The following is a 12,504-nucleotide window of genomic DNA, read 5'->3' as shown; positions in this document are numbered from 1 at the left end:
CACGTTGGTTTAAGTTAGCTGGTGGAAATAAATTTGTCAAAAGAAGGCTTAACCCATTCCAATTCCAATTCCATTTGTGCTTATATGGTAGCCCATAATTATAACGAATTTCAAAAGCCATCGATTCTCTCCCATCCCTTGAAAGTGATGAGAACGAAACAGCGCAAGGAGTGTTGGAGAAAGTCCTGACGATCATATCTTGGCGTTGGATACGTTGATGCCGAGAGCGCTATGTCGGACCTATTTGGAGATCGCTCCCGATAGACTGCGTTAGCCCACTTACGCTCTCTGGGTCTGTGGACGAGCTGTGCAGCTGCCCTTTAGCTCGAAAATACCATAGCATGTCTAAGTCAAGCATAGCATAATTAGTTCCGCCCACACTCCTCGAGCTGAAGTGATCAGTTACGTGACGGAGGAGAAGCAACTCGGCTGTCCCGACTTCATTTGTTTGATTATTTGGGTTCGTGGCGACGTCTGCCAAGTGATTTTGCTGCTGTCGCTGAGACAGTACCAGCCTCACTGTCGAGAGATGAACACCGTAAGCCCTCGTGCAATCCGTAGACCCCGACGAGCGTCACGTGGTGGGGAGCGTCAGATGGCGCGCATCAGTGGGTGCGCGGAACACAGCGCAACACGGTCAAGTTTGGCGCGGAATCATTGGAGGCTCTCCTCCTAAGACAGAGTCATGGGAATAGAGACTCGACGTGGAGTCATAGCTGGAGAGAGCAGATTTATAGCCATCTCCCCGATCATTTCATTCAAGAATCATTCCATTCAAGGATAATTTCATTCAAGAGTCATTCCTCTTGGATTACGTAAAGGGACATAAGCCCCGTAAGGTTTTGAAGTACAGTAAGAGAGCTCTGCAAGTACTGTAAGCAAACACTGTAAGTACTGCATGCCTATGATCAGGTATACTACAAGGATGTAGCAGTTTGTTTCGTCGCGTTTACGTCTGCGATGCCAATGAATGTTTTGAATGAGTTTTGAAAAGCATTGGTAGGAAGAAATTCGGCATCGTTCCTAAAAGCATGATCTTGTTGATAACCATCTACCCACAATGCCATCAAATTACAAGCATTTACGACCATTTTTCTAAATCTCTGTAAGTCATTTGTAGCCGAAAACCGCCGATAAAAGTGCGTGCCTAAAAAATTAGCGCTAAAAAGTGTTGCAACCACATTTCAGGTGAAAACAGCTATTGAAGACAAATTGTATGGTATACACAGCCAATTTTGCGCGAGAATTCTCGGTGGGGGACATAATTGCTATGCTGTTGACATAAAGCAATATTTCATGTATTGTTTTAAAAGTTTAAAATATGTGATTTCTGTCTGTCTAAGTACAGTACATTAACTCCATTAAAAACACACATGTTTGGAGAGGTTTGATTCTCAGGCCCTCAGCTGCTCCCCCAATAATTTACATAAATTGATATTTCTGTAGCACATCGTTGTAGAAAGCGTCACTTTTAGTTCGAAAGCTGAAATATAGGGACTGTTAAGTGTGCGATTTGTTGTTTGAGTGGTGCTTCGGGAAAAGGCCGTTTTCTTTATAGCAACTTTGATTCAAAAAAGCAAAACTTCAAGTCATAATCATCAACCTTAACATCACAGCTACTTTTCAGGCTGCTATAGACTGTTCCAGCTTCTTGCACAGAATGTGGAGTGCAGGCTCGTACAGCCAGTGACCATGAAAAATGACACGGTATGAACATCTCACGTAGCTTTTTCCCTTAGATGGCATTCGTCAGGTTAGCAAAAGCTAATTCATCCGTGTTTTCTGAAACTATTCGCATGGTCACATGCTTATCTTTGGATTCATCATGGTATGTTCGAACGCAAAATTTGTCATTCACCGCACTGCCTACAAACGTATCTATTATGGACTCAAAACAGCCCACGATTTTTGGTACTCTTGGTCTATGGCTGAGGAAAAAATGATATTCACCACAGAAATAGTGTAGGCTTTCTATACCCGTTTCATCTATAAAAAGCTTAACATATGGTCCCATCTTACAGATGCCATTGGAACTGATAGATGCTGGTCGTTCTTTACGTACCCGCAAATACTAGTACATGCTGACACAAGCAAAGTGGGATACTTTGTTGAAAACTAACAAGGCTGTGCCGTGCTCACATCCAACTTTCTACTCCAGGGCGAAACAAAACGGTGCTCGCAACGAAGAAACTAAATACAATATCTATCCTGGTCGACCAAAAAAAAGGAATGAGACATGGATGTAATGGTTGTCAGTTTCGGAAATTTTGTTCAAAAAGCAGACACAAAAATTCTGTCAGGGTAGTTCCAGACATTGAGGGGGAGCGGAGGAGCTGTCCCAGCACTGACAGTGATTGTGAGAGTGCACGCCAGGAAGGATGAGGAGCTACTGCTGAATGGTGAAGCTATATCCACGTAAGGCTGATGATTTGACGGCATATTAAGTTATAGTACCAACATGATCAACATCAATTGGTCAGGTGTCTTAATGGCATGTGTTGCAGGGAACCGCACTGTTAACGCGTTGATGCAAATTAATTACAAACTTTTCGAGTCGCCAGGGCATCGTAGCAATCAGCAGTCGGTGGCCATCGCTGGAAGCGCCGCTGTCTCCTGCAGATCTGGCGGATCACCTAGACGCTAAACCAACACCAGCTCCCTGTGACAGAGCTCGGGCAGCTCTCGGTCGACGACAGCCCCCATGCTTTTATCCATTACGGAGCGGCGGAGCACGGGTCGTGACTGGCCGCCAGCCACTCAGCGTCAGCCGGTGACACCTCGTGACGACCTGGCGACGACCGAGAAGGCTGTCCGTGTCGCGCGGGAAGGATAACATTCGCTGTGTGTGGGTGGGGGGTAACCAGGCACCAGCGGCGGTGGCAGCGGTTGCGCCGCAGCGCGCGCTCAGCGACCTCCACCGGCGGTGTGGTGAGCACACGCCGCCGCGCCACGCTCGGCGTAGCGCTTCCGGCGGCCCCAACAGAGAGAAAGCCGAACCTGGAGGCCAGCCGCAGGGCTGGGTCTCAGCTGGAGCTGCACCACCTGCAGGCGAGCAAGCCGCGCTGCGTCCGCTGCTGCCTGCTGGCGATGTGTGCCTAGTCGACGGAAAACGCCGCATGGGAATTCCTGGGCGGAGAGTACCGACTGCGCGGCGCCTACATGTCAGAGGTTGCTTGGTCAGCGACGCCGCCGCGCTGGACCAGCGGGCGGTACATGCGAGACTCCATGCAGCCGACATCCGCCAGCGCCTCTACCTGCTGCAGGAGGCCCGGAACGGAACGGCTACTACGACACCCTGCGCATCCAGCCCGGCTACTGGCCGACACCCATGGACTTGGTAAAAAGCTGGCGGTGGCTGTGCTGGACCAGGCCCGAGCAAAGCAACACGCTCCGGCACGCGGTCTCGCTGGTGGCGCCGGGCGTCGGCCGGTGGGCCGGCCACGAGCTGTGCAGCCCGGCCGCCTGGAACGCCGCACAGCACGTCAGCTTTGGCCGGCACGCTGGCCTGTCACCCGGCCGCTGCACCGGCCGGCGCCGCCGCCTGGAGTATGGCCGGCCTTCTGGTTGAGCTTGCGACGCGCCTCGGCACCGTCCCAGAGCTAGGCCGCAGAGCCACACAGAGCTCAGCCAGGCCAGAGTCACACAGATCTCAACTAGGCCACAGAGCCACACAGAGCTCAACCAGGCCGCAGAGTCACACAGAGCTCAGCCAGGCCGCAGAGTCACACAGAGCTCAGCCAGGCCGCAATGTCACACAGAGCCCAGTCAGGCCAGAGCCACACAGAGCTCAGCCAGGCCACAGATTCACATAGAGCTCAGCCATGCCACAGAGGAGCCACACGGAACTCAGCCAGGCCAGAGAGTCACTGACGCCGCCTCGGTGGCGTCCGTGGCTCTGTGGCTCGGTTGAGCATGCCGCACGTCAGATGAATCCACCTGTTGAGGGCAGCGGGCCGCTAGTCGGGGGCGATCGCCAAGTGTGGTCGGCTTCCGCCTGTCGGAGGCCAGCTTTCGGCTCACTCTGCGGCCAGGTGCTGGTGCTGGCGTTGTCGCGTGCTGAGCGCTAAGTGGAAGTGAACGAGGGTGCCCTGCATCGGGTCTCGCCGAACAACTCGAGCTGGTGCGATCTCTCGTGACCGGCGCCACCATGCTGCACCAGTGTGACGGCGCCCAGAACTCACTCACACAGCTGCTGCGACCGTGTACCTGCACCCGCACCAGGCCCGGATCTGGGGACAACTGAGCGCCACACTGCTATAGCCACGATCTAAGCTGGCACCATTTTTTTTTCATTTTTCCAAATAAAAAAGGGCCATCAAATGGCACAACAGCCACCACCGCCCCCAGCACCTGCAAATGTCCGCCGACGAGGTGGGCGTCGGTCCCTACGTCCGGCATGGCCGGACGTAGGGACCGTTTGGATACCTGGGGCTGCGCATATCAGGCCACCTGCCCAACACTGGTGATGTCGCAGCTTTGATCCGGCCTGGCCCGCTGGGATGCGTGGGGCTGGGAAGATGAGACCCCCTGCCCAACACTGGAGATGTTGCAGCCGTGCCGTAAGCCGAGAGGTTTCGGACCATGTCTGTCATAGCGCAAAGCAAGGTCAAACCAAATGTCCACCTACCAAATAGTCACCCAAGTAGTCTCCCAAACAGCCACCAAATAGTCACCAAATAGTCACCTACCAAATAGTCACCGAGGTGGTTTAACCGGGTTGTGTGGCGGGAACAGCGCCTTGGTAACGTTTGTGTTTGTGGGTCACACTTCGGACTGCGACTTTAATTGCCTTCTCGCGTCTGGCCTTCGGGACGCCATCGGGGGACAAGAAGTTCAATATTGGCTGTGCTAGCATGACTCCTCAATCACGTACGCTGTTGACTTTCGACTAAACGCAATTTTCCTGGTGTGGATCAGCACAGACGGCCGGGAGCTGCTCAGCACAGTGCCCTGATGAGATCCGCAGCACAACGGGTCCGATGCCGGATCTGCTGTCGCCGCCACTCATGCCTCTGAGGTCAGTCATTCCAGGCTCTTGTCAGTCAAGAAATACAGAGTTACAAGTTATGCCGAGCTACAAGTTAGGATTACAAGTTACAAGTTATTCAAGTAGGGCTGCGCTCTCAAAGTTGCATGCGTGGTCCAGAGACTTAAATTATCAATTCACATCAGCATTAAGATTTGACGTTTCTGCCGCATGATAATGATTCCTTTCGCCAATCGATGCCGTGTGCGTCGATACCGAGATCGGCGCACACGGTAACGCATATGCCTTGATCCCGGCGCTCGAACGATTGTTATTGAGTCTACACTATGTGGGGAACAATGGAAGCTGCAATACAGTGGGTGTCCTCATCCCCGTTTTGATGATATTTAAAATGCTGCCAGGTAGGCCACGGGGTGGCCAGAAAAAATGTATAGAAATGGCGAAATGCTCGTTTGTTGACATGATGTGCGTTGAGACCCTGCCATGCCTTACCATACTTACACTTTTTGAATTTAAAAGGTAAAAGAATACAGGTCCCGTCCTCACCGAGCTCGTGTGGTTAATAACTCCACTTGATCTTGGATTGGGATATGGCATATTCTGTGGATCCAGTGATGATCACACCTGAACTTGAATGGGTTGAGGAACATAGACAGACCTACTTCCGAAGGCAGACTGTTTCAGTCCTTGATGGTACGTACGCTGCGGATATATATGCGGACTCTGTGTGAAGCCCACGGTTTAAGGAGCATCAAGAGGTGGCCTATACAAGTACTCAGGGCGGATGAAGAAACATCATCATTCATCAAGTCATCACGATTCAAGACCATCCCCGAATGAGGGAGGTGGTATATGACCACCATATCTCCGCAACGTCTTCGGTAAAACAAGGCAGGCAGCGTCAAAGGCTGCAGTTGTCGTTCATATGGTTTGGCCCTGATAATTGTCGGCATTCTAGTCGCGCACCGTTGCACTCGTTTCACCAGCTGTTGACGATTGTGAAACCGATTGCGAAAGTCAATTGTGAAAGCCTTTTCGTATATGTATATCGATTTCCTGGACAGATGAGAGCATTGAAAGACAATAGACGTCTGCTTTTTCAGATGCAAGGAGCCTCTGAGGTCCTTCGTAGAGCGAAGGTAATATGTACGCCCGTAGGATGAGGGTCTGTGCCAGCTGACACACTTCTTATGGCTCACAGACCGTCATGTGCAAGAAGAAAGTAATGCACGGCATTGGTAAGTTCAGCAATGAGTTCAACGAACGTGAATGTATTTACTAGAAACAGCAACAGCGTGAATTTATGTACCGGAAATAGCGCCAGCGAGGATGTATGTACCAGAAACAGCGCCAGCGTGGATGTATGTACCAGAAACAGCGCCAGCGTGGATGTATGTACCAGAAACAGCGTCAGCGTGGATGTATGTACCAGAAACAGCGCCAGCGTGGATGTATGTACCAGAAACAGCGCCAGCGTGGATGTATGTACCAGAAACAGCGCCAGCGTGAAAGAACCCACATACCTTAGGAGTCGCCTGACTGCGGAGCCAGTGTGTCGATGAAAGGCATTGTCGACGGCTTCTAGCATGACTGGGGCCTGATTAAGCGTATTGAGCTGTGTATGTTGCTGGTTCAGGAATGGATAAGATGTGCTGAGGTTACCCTGATGTTACCCTCTCCATCCAAGAAATAGTATATGAGCAAGAGTAGTGTGAGTGAGAGTAGTAATAAAACCTGGGACCGTAGTAGTTGACACAAATATGATGCAGAATATAATGTAGCTAGCAAGAGGCAGGCACCTGTTGCTCACAATTAAAGCTATCAGACATACAGTGAGTTCGTCAATTTGGTTTCAGAAAAATCTTGGCTAACATGAGCTTCCACACTTTGACGCAGGTATTGCCCCTACTCACAGTTCATTTGGCCTCGTTCTGAGAAGAGGCCACGTTCCTACGAACGCATGTCGGTCTTGGTATTGGGAAGGAGGTGCGCTCCGTGCACACGTGGGCATAAGACAAACCCAGAGTCAGCCCCACTAGGTGCCTGCTGGCGGCCTTTGGATCATCTTGACTGCTTTAGGCAGAATAACAAAACACCACAATGCACGGAAAAGTGAGTTTCCCATCGCATCAGACGACTTATATGCACGTTGTAGTCATATTCTGTATTTCTGTATGTAGCGTGTTTCACTCGGAATGTCAAATTTAAAAATGCAAATAGGAGTGCTAAAAATCGGGCAAGCATGCGCCATCCGGCAAGTACTTAGGGGAACTACCGGGCATTAAGAGTGGTGTCTTGTACAAACTAGAGATGAAGACCTTCGTACCCAAGCTTGGCGGCTACACACGCCATTTGTAACCCACTGGCGGGCGTGGGTCATTCTGGACTTTGGAGGGGTGCGTTCGTGTCCAGGTGACCGCTGTTGAGAAGTTTTGTTAAGCAAATGATCACTGCCTATAAAAGTACGTCCAGATACTCAAATATCTGTTATATAAAACTAGGCTTTGGTGAACGTTTTTTCATGCACACCACAGCCATTTTAGGATTGGCATTTCAAATGAAACACCCTAAGCGATGCGGCTTTCGCACATATTTGTGGCTTATGATATAATGTTTTGCCGACGAATATTACCTTCCGCTGTTAACCTGGTGTGCATATGATCATTGATGCTACCTGCCTCTCGCTGAAAAGCTCGATGCCGACTGACACCAATCCATCGAGGTTAAGGGTACGATGATCGGTCCTGTTTTTCACACTCGCCGCTTCATCCTGACTCCTCGTCTCGTCTAGTCCGGCCGGGGTTCTGTTTCACACTCGCCGCTTCACCCTGACCCCTCGTCTCGTCTAGTCTGGTCGGGGTTCTGTTTCACACTCGCCGCTTCACCCTCACTCCTCGTCTCGTCTGGTCCGGCCGAGGTTCTGTTTCACACTCGCCGCTTCACCCTCACTCCTCGTCTCGTCTAGTCCGGCCGAGGCTCTGTTTCACACTCGGCGCTTCACCCTCACTCCTCGTCTCGTCTAGTCCGGCCGGGGTTCTGTTTCACACTCGCCGCTTCACCCTCACTCCTCGTCTCGTCTAGTCCGGCCGAGGTTCTGTTTCACACTCGCCGCTTCACCCTCACTCCTCGTCTCGTCTAGTCTGGCCGGGGTTCTGTTTCACACTCGCCGCTTCACCCTCACTCCTCGTCTCGTCTAGTCCGGCCAGGGTTCTGTTTCACACTCGCCGCTTCACCCTCACTCCTCGTCTCGTCTAGTCCGGCCGGGGTTCTGTTTCACACTCGCCGCTTCACCCTCACTCCTCGTCTCGTCTAGTCTGGCCGGGATCCTGCCGCGGTCGTCAGACACGTGTCGGCCTGACGGCTGCGCTGGCGCGGCCCCGCCCCGCTGCTGCATACAGCCCGCAAATGGGCCCCTATCAGGCGCGCGGCTCGGTAGACGAGACTGCTCACGATAGGCCCGGTATTGACCCAGCACTCACCTCTCTCCGTAATCCCGTAGACGAGACTGCTCACGATGGGCCCGGTATTGACCCAGCACTCACCTCTCTCCGTAATCCCGTAGACGAGACTGCTCACGATGGGCCCGGTATTGACCCAGCACTCACCTCTCTCCGTAGTCCCGTAGCGTTGAAAAAGACCAGCGCTGGCCGAAAGAGCTCTAACCAAACCAACCAAACTCGGGACACTTCACACTTTAACATCAAACGTGAGCGCTTAAACACGGAATTTTTACCTGATAGGTGAATGGTGCAATCTTTGGCTTATCATCCTGATACTAGCGTCACGTAGGTGATTTAGAACGCAGTTGTTGCGCTGTGATCCCTTCATACACCACGATTCGCATCAAAGCTAGTGTTAGGTTAGATGCATACGATGCCGATCTAGTTTATTAAGAGGCATGGCGATGCCTCATTCGGGATCTATGAAGAGAATGAGGAAGGACGAATATGATTTGTGAGCCAGAGCAACTCAGCATACGAATTTCAGAACCTATGAATTGCTGCTCATTGCTGACATTGGACCACCCAGCTTTACATAGAAGGCCTCCCTGAGACGGGAGCTATATCGTTGGATGGTGGGGTACAGTAAAGACCTAGCTGCTCACCGTGGAAGAAATGAACAGAATGTACAGATGAAATGAATGAAAAGAAATGCCACACGATAAGGTCGGCCAATACATCCCCAATTTAAGATTACTGCGACCTAGGTCATTTGCTCTCCATCAGAAAACGTGCCGGATCGGAGCTAAGTGGGAGGACCTGTCCTTCGTGACCCACCCTGTGGTGCACACATTGTGTCTGCAGCAAACGGACGTCTTTTAGACAACAGTGTTGGGACCAAAAACTGGAATACCAGAGCTTGTGCCTCAGAGAGACAGCGCAAGAGGCTTCGATTAGACAGCACGCTTATTACGCTGGACAAACAGGGCTACTAACTGGTAGATATTAAATTGCTGTTTTCAATTTGAGTCTCAAAAACATAATGACACTTGTATGTACAGCCATTTGACTTTGCGCAACAAATACATGGACTATTTTTACCAGATAAAGACGTCACAGAAGCTACGCTACAGTCCGGATGCAATGCGAGCATGGTACCACTGGTCCTGTATAAAATGTGAGAGAAAAGGCCCTCATTTCCTCCGTGGTGGAGCGCACAGAATCGTTGCAAAAGAAAGTACATAGAAAACAAAACTGACCACAAGTGCCAGGTATGTCGTGTCACACATGTTTGCATGTGTCGAAGGTCAGCAAATCTCAAGTCAACAATTTCGGCCCGTATGGCTGAACACAAAAGCTGCTTTTTCCAACAAAATAGGTTCCGTGAGCGATATAAGCTAAACGCACTGAATGTAATATATTCACTAGTGCTAAAGGCGGCATTTTGATTCAATTTGGATCGAAATGTGAAGGCAGAATAATAGGAATGATATTGTGCTAAATTCACAATGGATCCCATCAGACCTGCCCGCGGCCCGGTCCGGCTCCGAGTACGCCGATTGAGATTAAGAATTCCGGGAACGGCGAATTTATTACCGTATTGAATCTTAGACTAAGCGGATCGCATAGGACCGGATGTTTATAATATGGCCAAGTACGTGCGCAATACTGCAGTGACCGTGTCAACAGAACGGGGTGCATAACTGCTTGCTCTCGATACTTAAGAGCTCTGCAAAAATACAAATCTTTGGTCTGTAGGGATAGAAGTCTTTAAAATGCTGGAAGGGGTTGAGACCCTAAGCAGATTTTTCCCACATATGATCTATTGGAACAATGTTAAAGCCAGTATAAGTGGAGCTTAGGCCTAAAATCTCGCTGAATCCACAACGAAGTTTAACTATGTCGGCTTGGATCCCTAGAGAGGTCACACGAGCGATATTCTCCGTCGCGCACCCCCCTCGTCGCTGGCACCAGGTTGAAGGGCGGACCTCGCCCACATAGCGAGCGCAGTGCGCCTGGCGACCATCGGTCACACTCACGTGTCCGGCGCAGCGGAGGCCCAGCTGACGAGCCACCAGCAGGGCGTCCTCGGCACCGCCGGTCACCTTCACCGCCCACTCGTTGTGGTAGGCCAGCCGGAGCTCGTGGCCGCGCTGGTGATCGGCCTGAGCCCGGCCGGCGTGACCCAGCCAGGTCAGCGCCGCCACCAGCAACCGCAGCCACATGCGGCCGCGCTCCGTGCCTCGCTCCCGTGACCGGGCCGGTCGGCCGGCGGCGGCCCGGTGCGCGGTGTGAGCGGAGGAGGCGCAGGTCACGGGCCGGGATCGGCGAAGGCAGTATCTGGCGGTGCGCGCGACGAGCTGCCGTCTCAGAGCAGTGTCCGGCGGAGCCACGGCCGGCGCACCCGGCGGTCGCGAGCGCACTGCGAGCCGGCTCTGGCTCTGGCTCTGGCTCTGGCTCTGGCACGCCGCGCCGCGCCGGTCACCGGCTGTACGCCCTCACACCTGTGGCCGACACAGGTGACGCTGCGCTCGCGCGGCGCCCGGCGCCTGACGTCAGACGCCGCACCGCCTCCGCCGGAGGCTGGCCGCCTCCAGGTGCGCCGCGCGCCGCCCGATAGCCGGCCAGCCCGGCCGCGCCTGATTCGGTATCAATCTGCGCGACATGACAAATGAGCAAACGTGCCGGACGCGGTGCCGCGCGCGCTGTCGCCGGAGATAGCACGGCCGCGCCATAAACGCCGCTGATTGGTGTGGATTTAGCCGACTGTCGTCCTGACACGAGCGCACCTGGGCGATTTACCTAAGTGTCCTGACACGAGCGCACCTGGGGCGATTTACCTAAGGGTCCTGACACGAGCGCACCCTGGGGCGATTTACCTAAGGGTCCTGACACGAGCGCACCTGGGGCGATTTACCTAAGGTCCTGACACGAGCGCACACGGGGCGATTTACCTAAGGGTCCTGACACGAGCGCACCTGGGGCGATTACCTAAGGGTCATGACCGAGGCACCTGGGGCGATTACCTAAGGGTCCTGACACGAGCGCACCGGGGCGATTTACCTAAGGGTCCTGACACGTGCGCACCTGGGGCGATTTACCTAAGGGTCCTGACACGAGCGCACCTGGGGCGATTTACCTAAGGGTCCTGACACGAGCGCACACGGGGCGATTTACCTAAGGGTCCTGACACGAGCGCACCTGGGGCGATTTACCTAAGGGTCCTGACACGAGCGCACCTGGGGCGATTTACCTAAGGGTCCTGACACGAGCGCACCTGGGGCGATTTACCTAAGGGTCCTGACACGAGCGCACCTGGGGCGATTTACCTAAGTGTCCTGACGCGAGTGTACGTGGGGTAAAGCATATGGGTTAGTTCAAATCAAGCGTCACGCACTGTGCGGCATCACGTATCATAAATCGTTTTTGATCGAAATTTGATCAAATATGAGACAATGACTTGTGATCTGAGGTCCCGCTTAACATGTGTAACCAGTTGACAGCCCAGTGGAACAATTCCGGTGAACATACGATTTTGACCCCGGTATAGTGAAGATGGCTCGCGATATTTCCATCCTGTCCTAAAACAAATGCCGGCAAATTAGTGAGAAATGATTCACGCATGTTATGTAAAGCCAAACGCAATTATCCGTCACCCACCTGATTCACTTGGTCTGTTTGCAACTGATGGCCATCGACTTGGGAGTGACGTTTTTCGTGTGTGTGGGCGTGGGACTCGGATGTTTGCCATGCAATCGCCAGGAATCTGAGGCTCCACCAGTAAAGCTGCAGACTCATTGTAAGGTCAGTCTGTCAAGTCCCACTGATATCTATTCAGATTATTTTGAAGGCGTACTTGTACACTTTCTGCTCATTACGTATCTTCGGAAAGCTAAAAGTCTGCTGCTTGCCTCGCAGGACGTGTGACTGGTGACAGCACGTGAACGTCCCCATCCCGGAGTGGGCAGAGCCAGGAGAGCCTCTGAAAGGGAGAAGTTCAGTACATGCAATAGTAATGCGGTGAGAAGTGATAGGGTACTCTAAACGCACAGCTGGCTTGCCATAATGTCGCCCGTG

At 52.5% G+C, this 12,504-nt stretch overlaps 1 protein-coding gene across 1 annotated transcript in view; it reads right to left on the bottom strand.

The window, feature by feature from the left end:
• The window catches only part of LOC119100268 (neuroendocrine convertase 1), a 47,132-nt gene extending 36,480 nt beyond the window's left edge, over window positions 1–10,652 (bottom strand). Inside the window, exon 1 of the mRNA XM_037223376.1 lies at window positions 10,467–10,652. Within this exon, the coding sequence (XP_037079271.1) occupies window positions 10,467–10,652 (186 nt within the window). The remainder of the gene's footprint in view (window positions 1–10,466) is intronic.
• Between the last annotated feature and the right edge of the window lie 1,852 nt (window positions 10,653–12,504).

Source organism: Pollicipes pollicipes, unplaced genomic scaffold (genome assembly GCF_011947565.3).
Source record: "Pollicipes pollicipes isolate AB1234 unplaced genomic scaffold, Ppol_2.1 Scaffold_4881;HRSCAF=5763_pilon_pilon_pilon, whole genome shotgun sequence".
Classification (NCBI taxonomy): Eukaryota; Metazoa; Arthropoda; class Thecostraca; order Pollicipedomorpha; family Pollicipedidae; genus Pollicipes; species Pollicipes pollicipes.
Note: the sequence above shows the minus strand (reverse complement) of the source record. Positions and strands in the feature narration are given on the sequence as shown.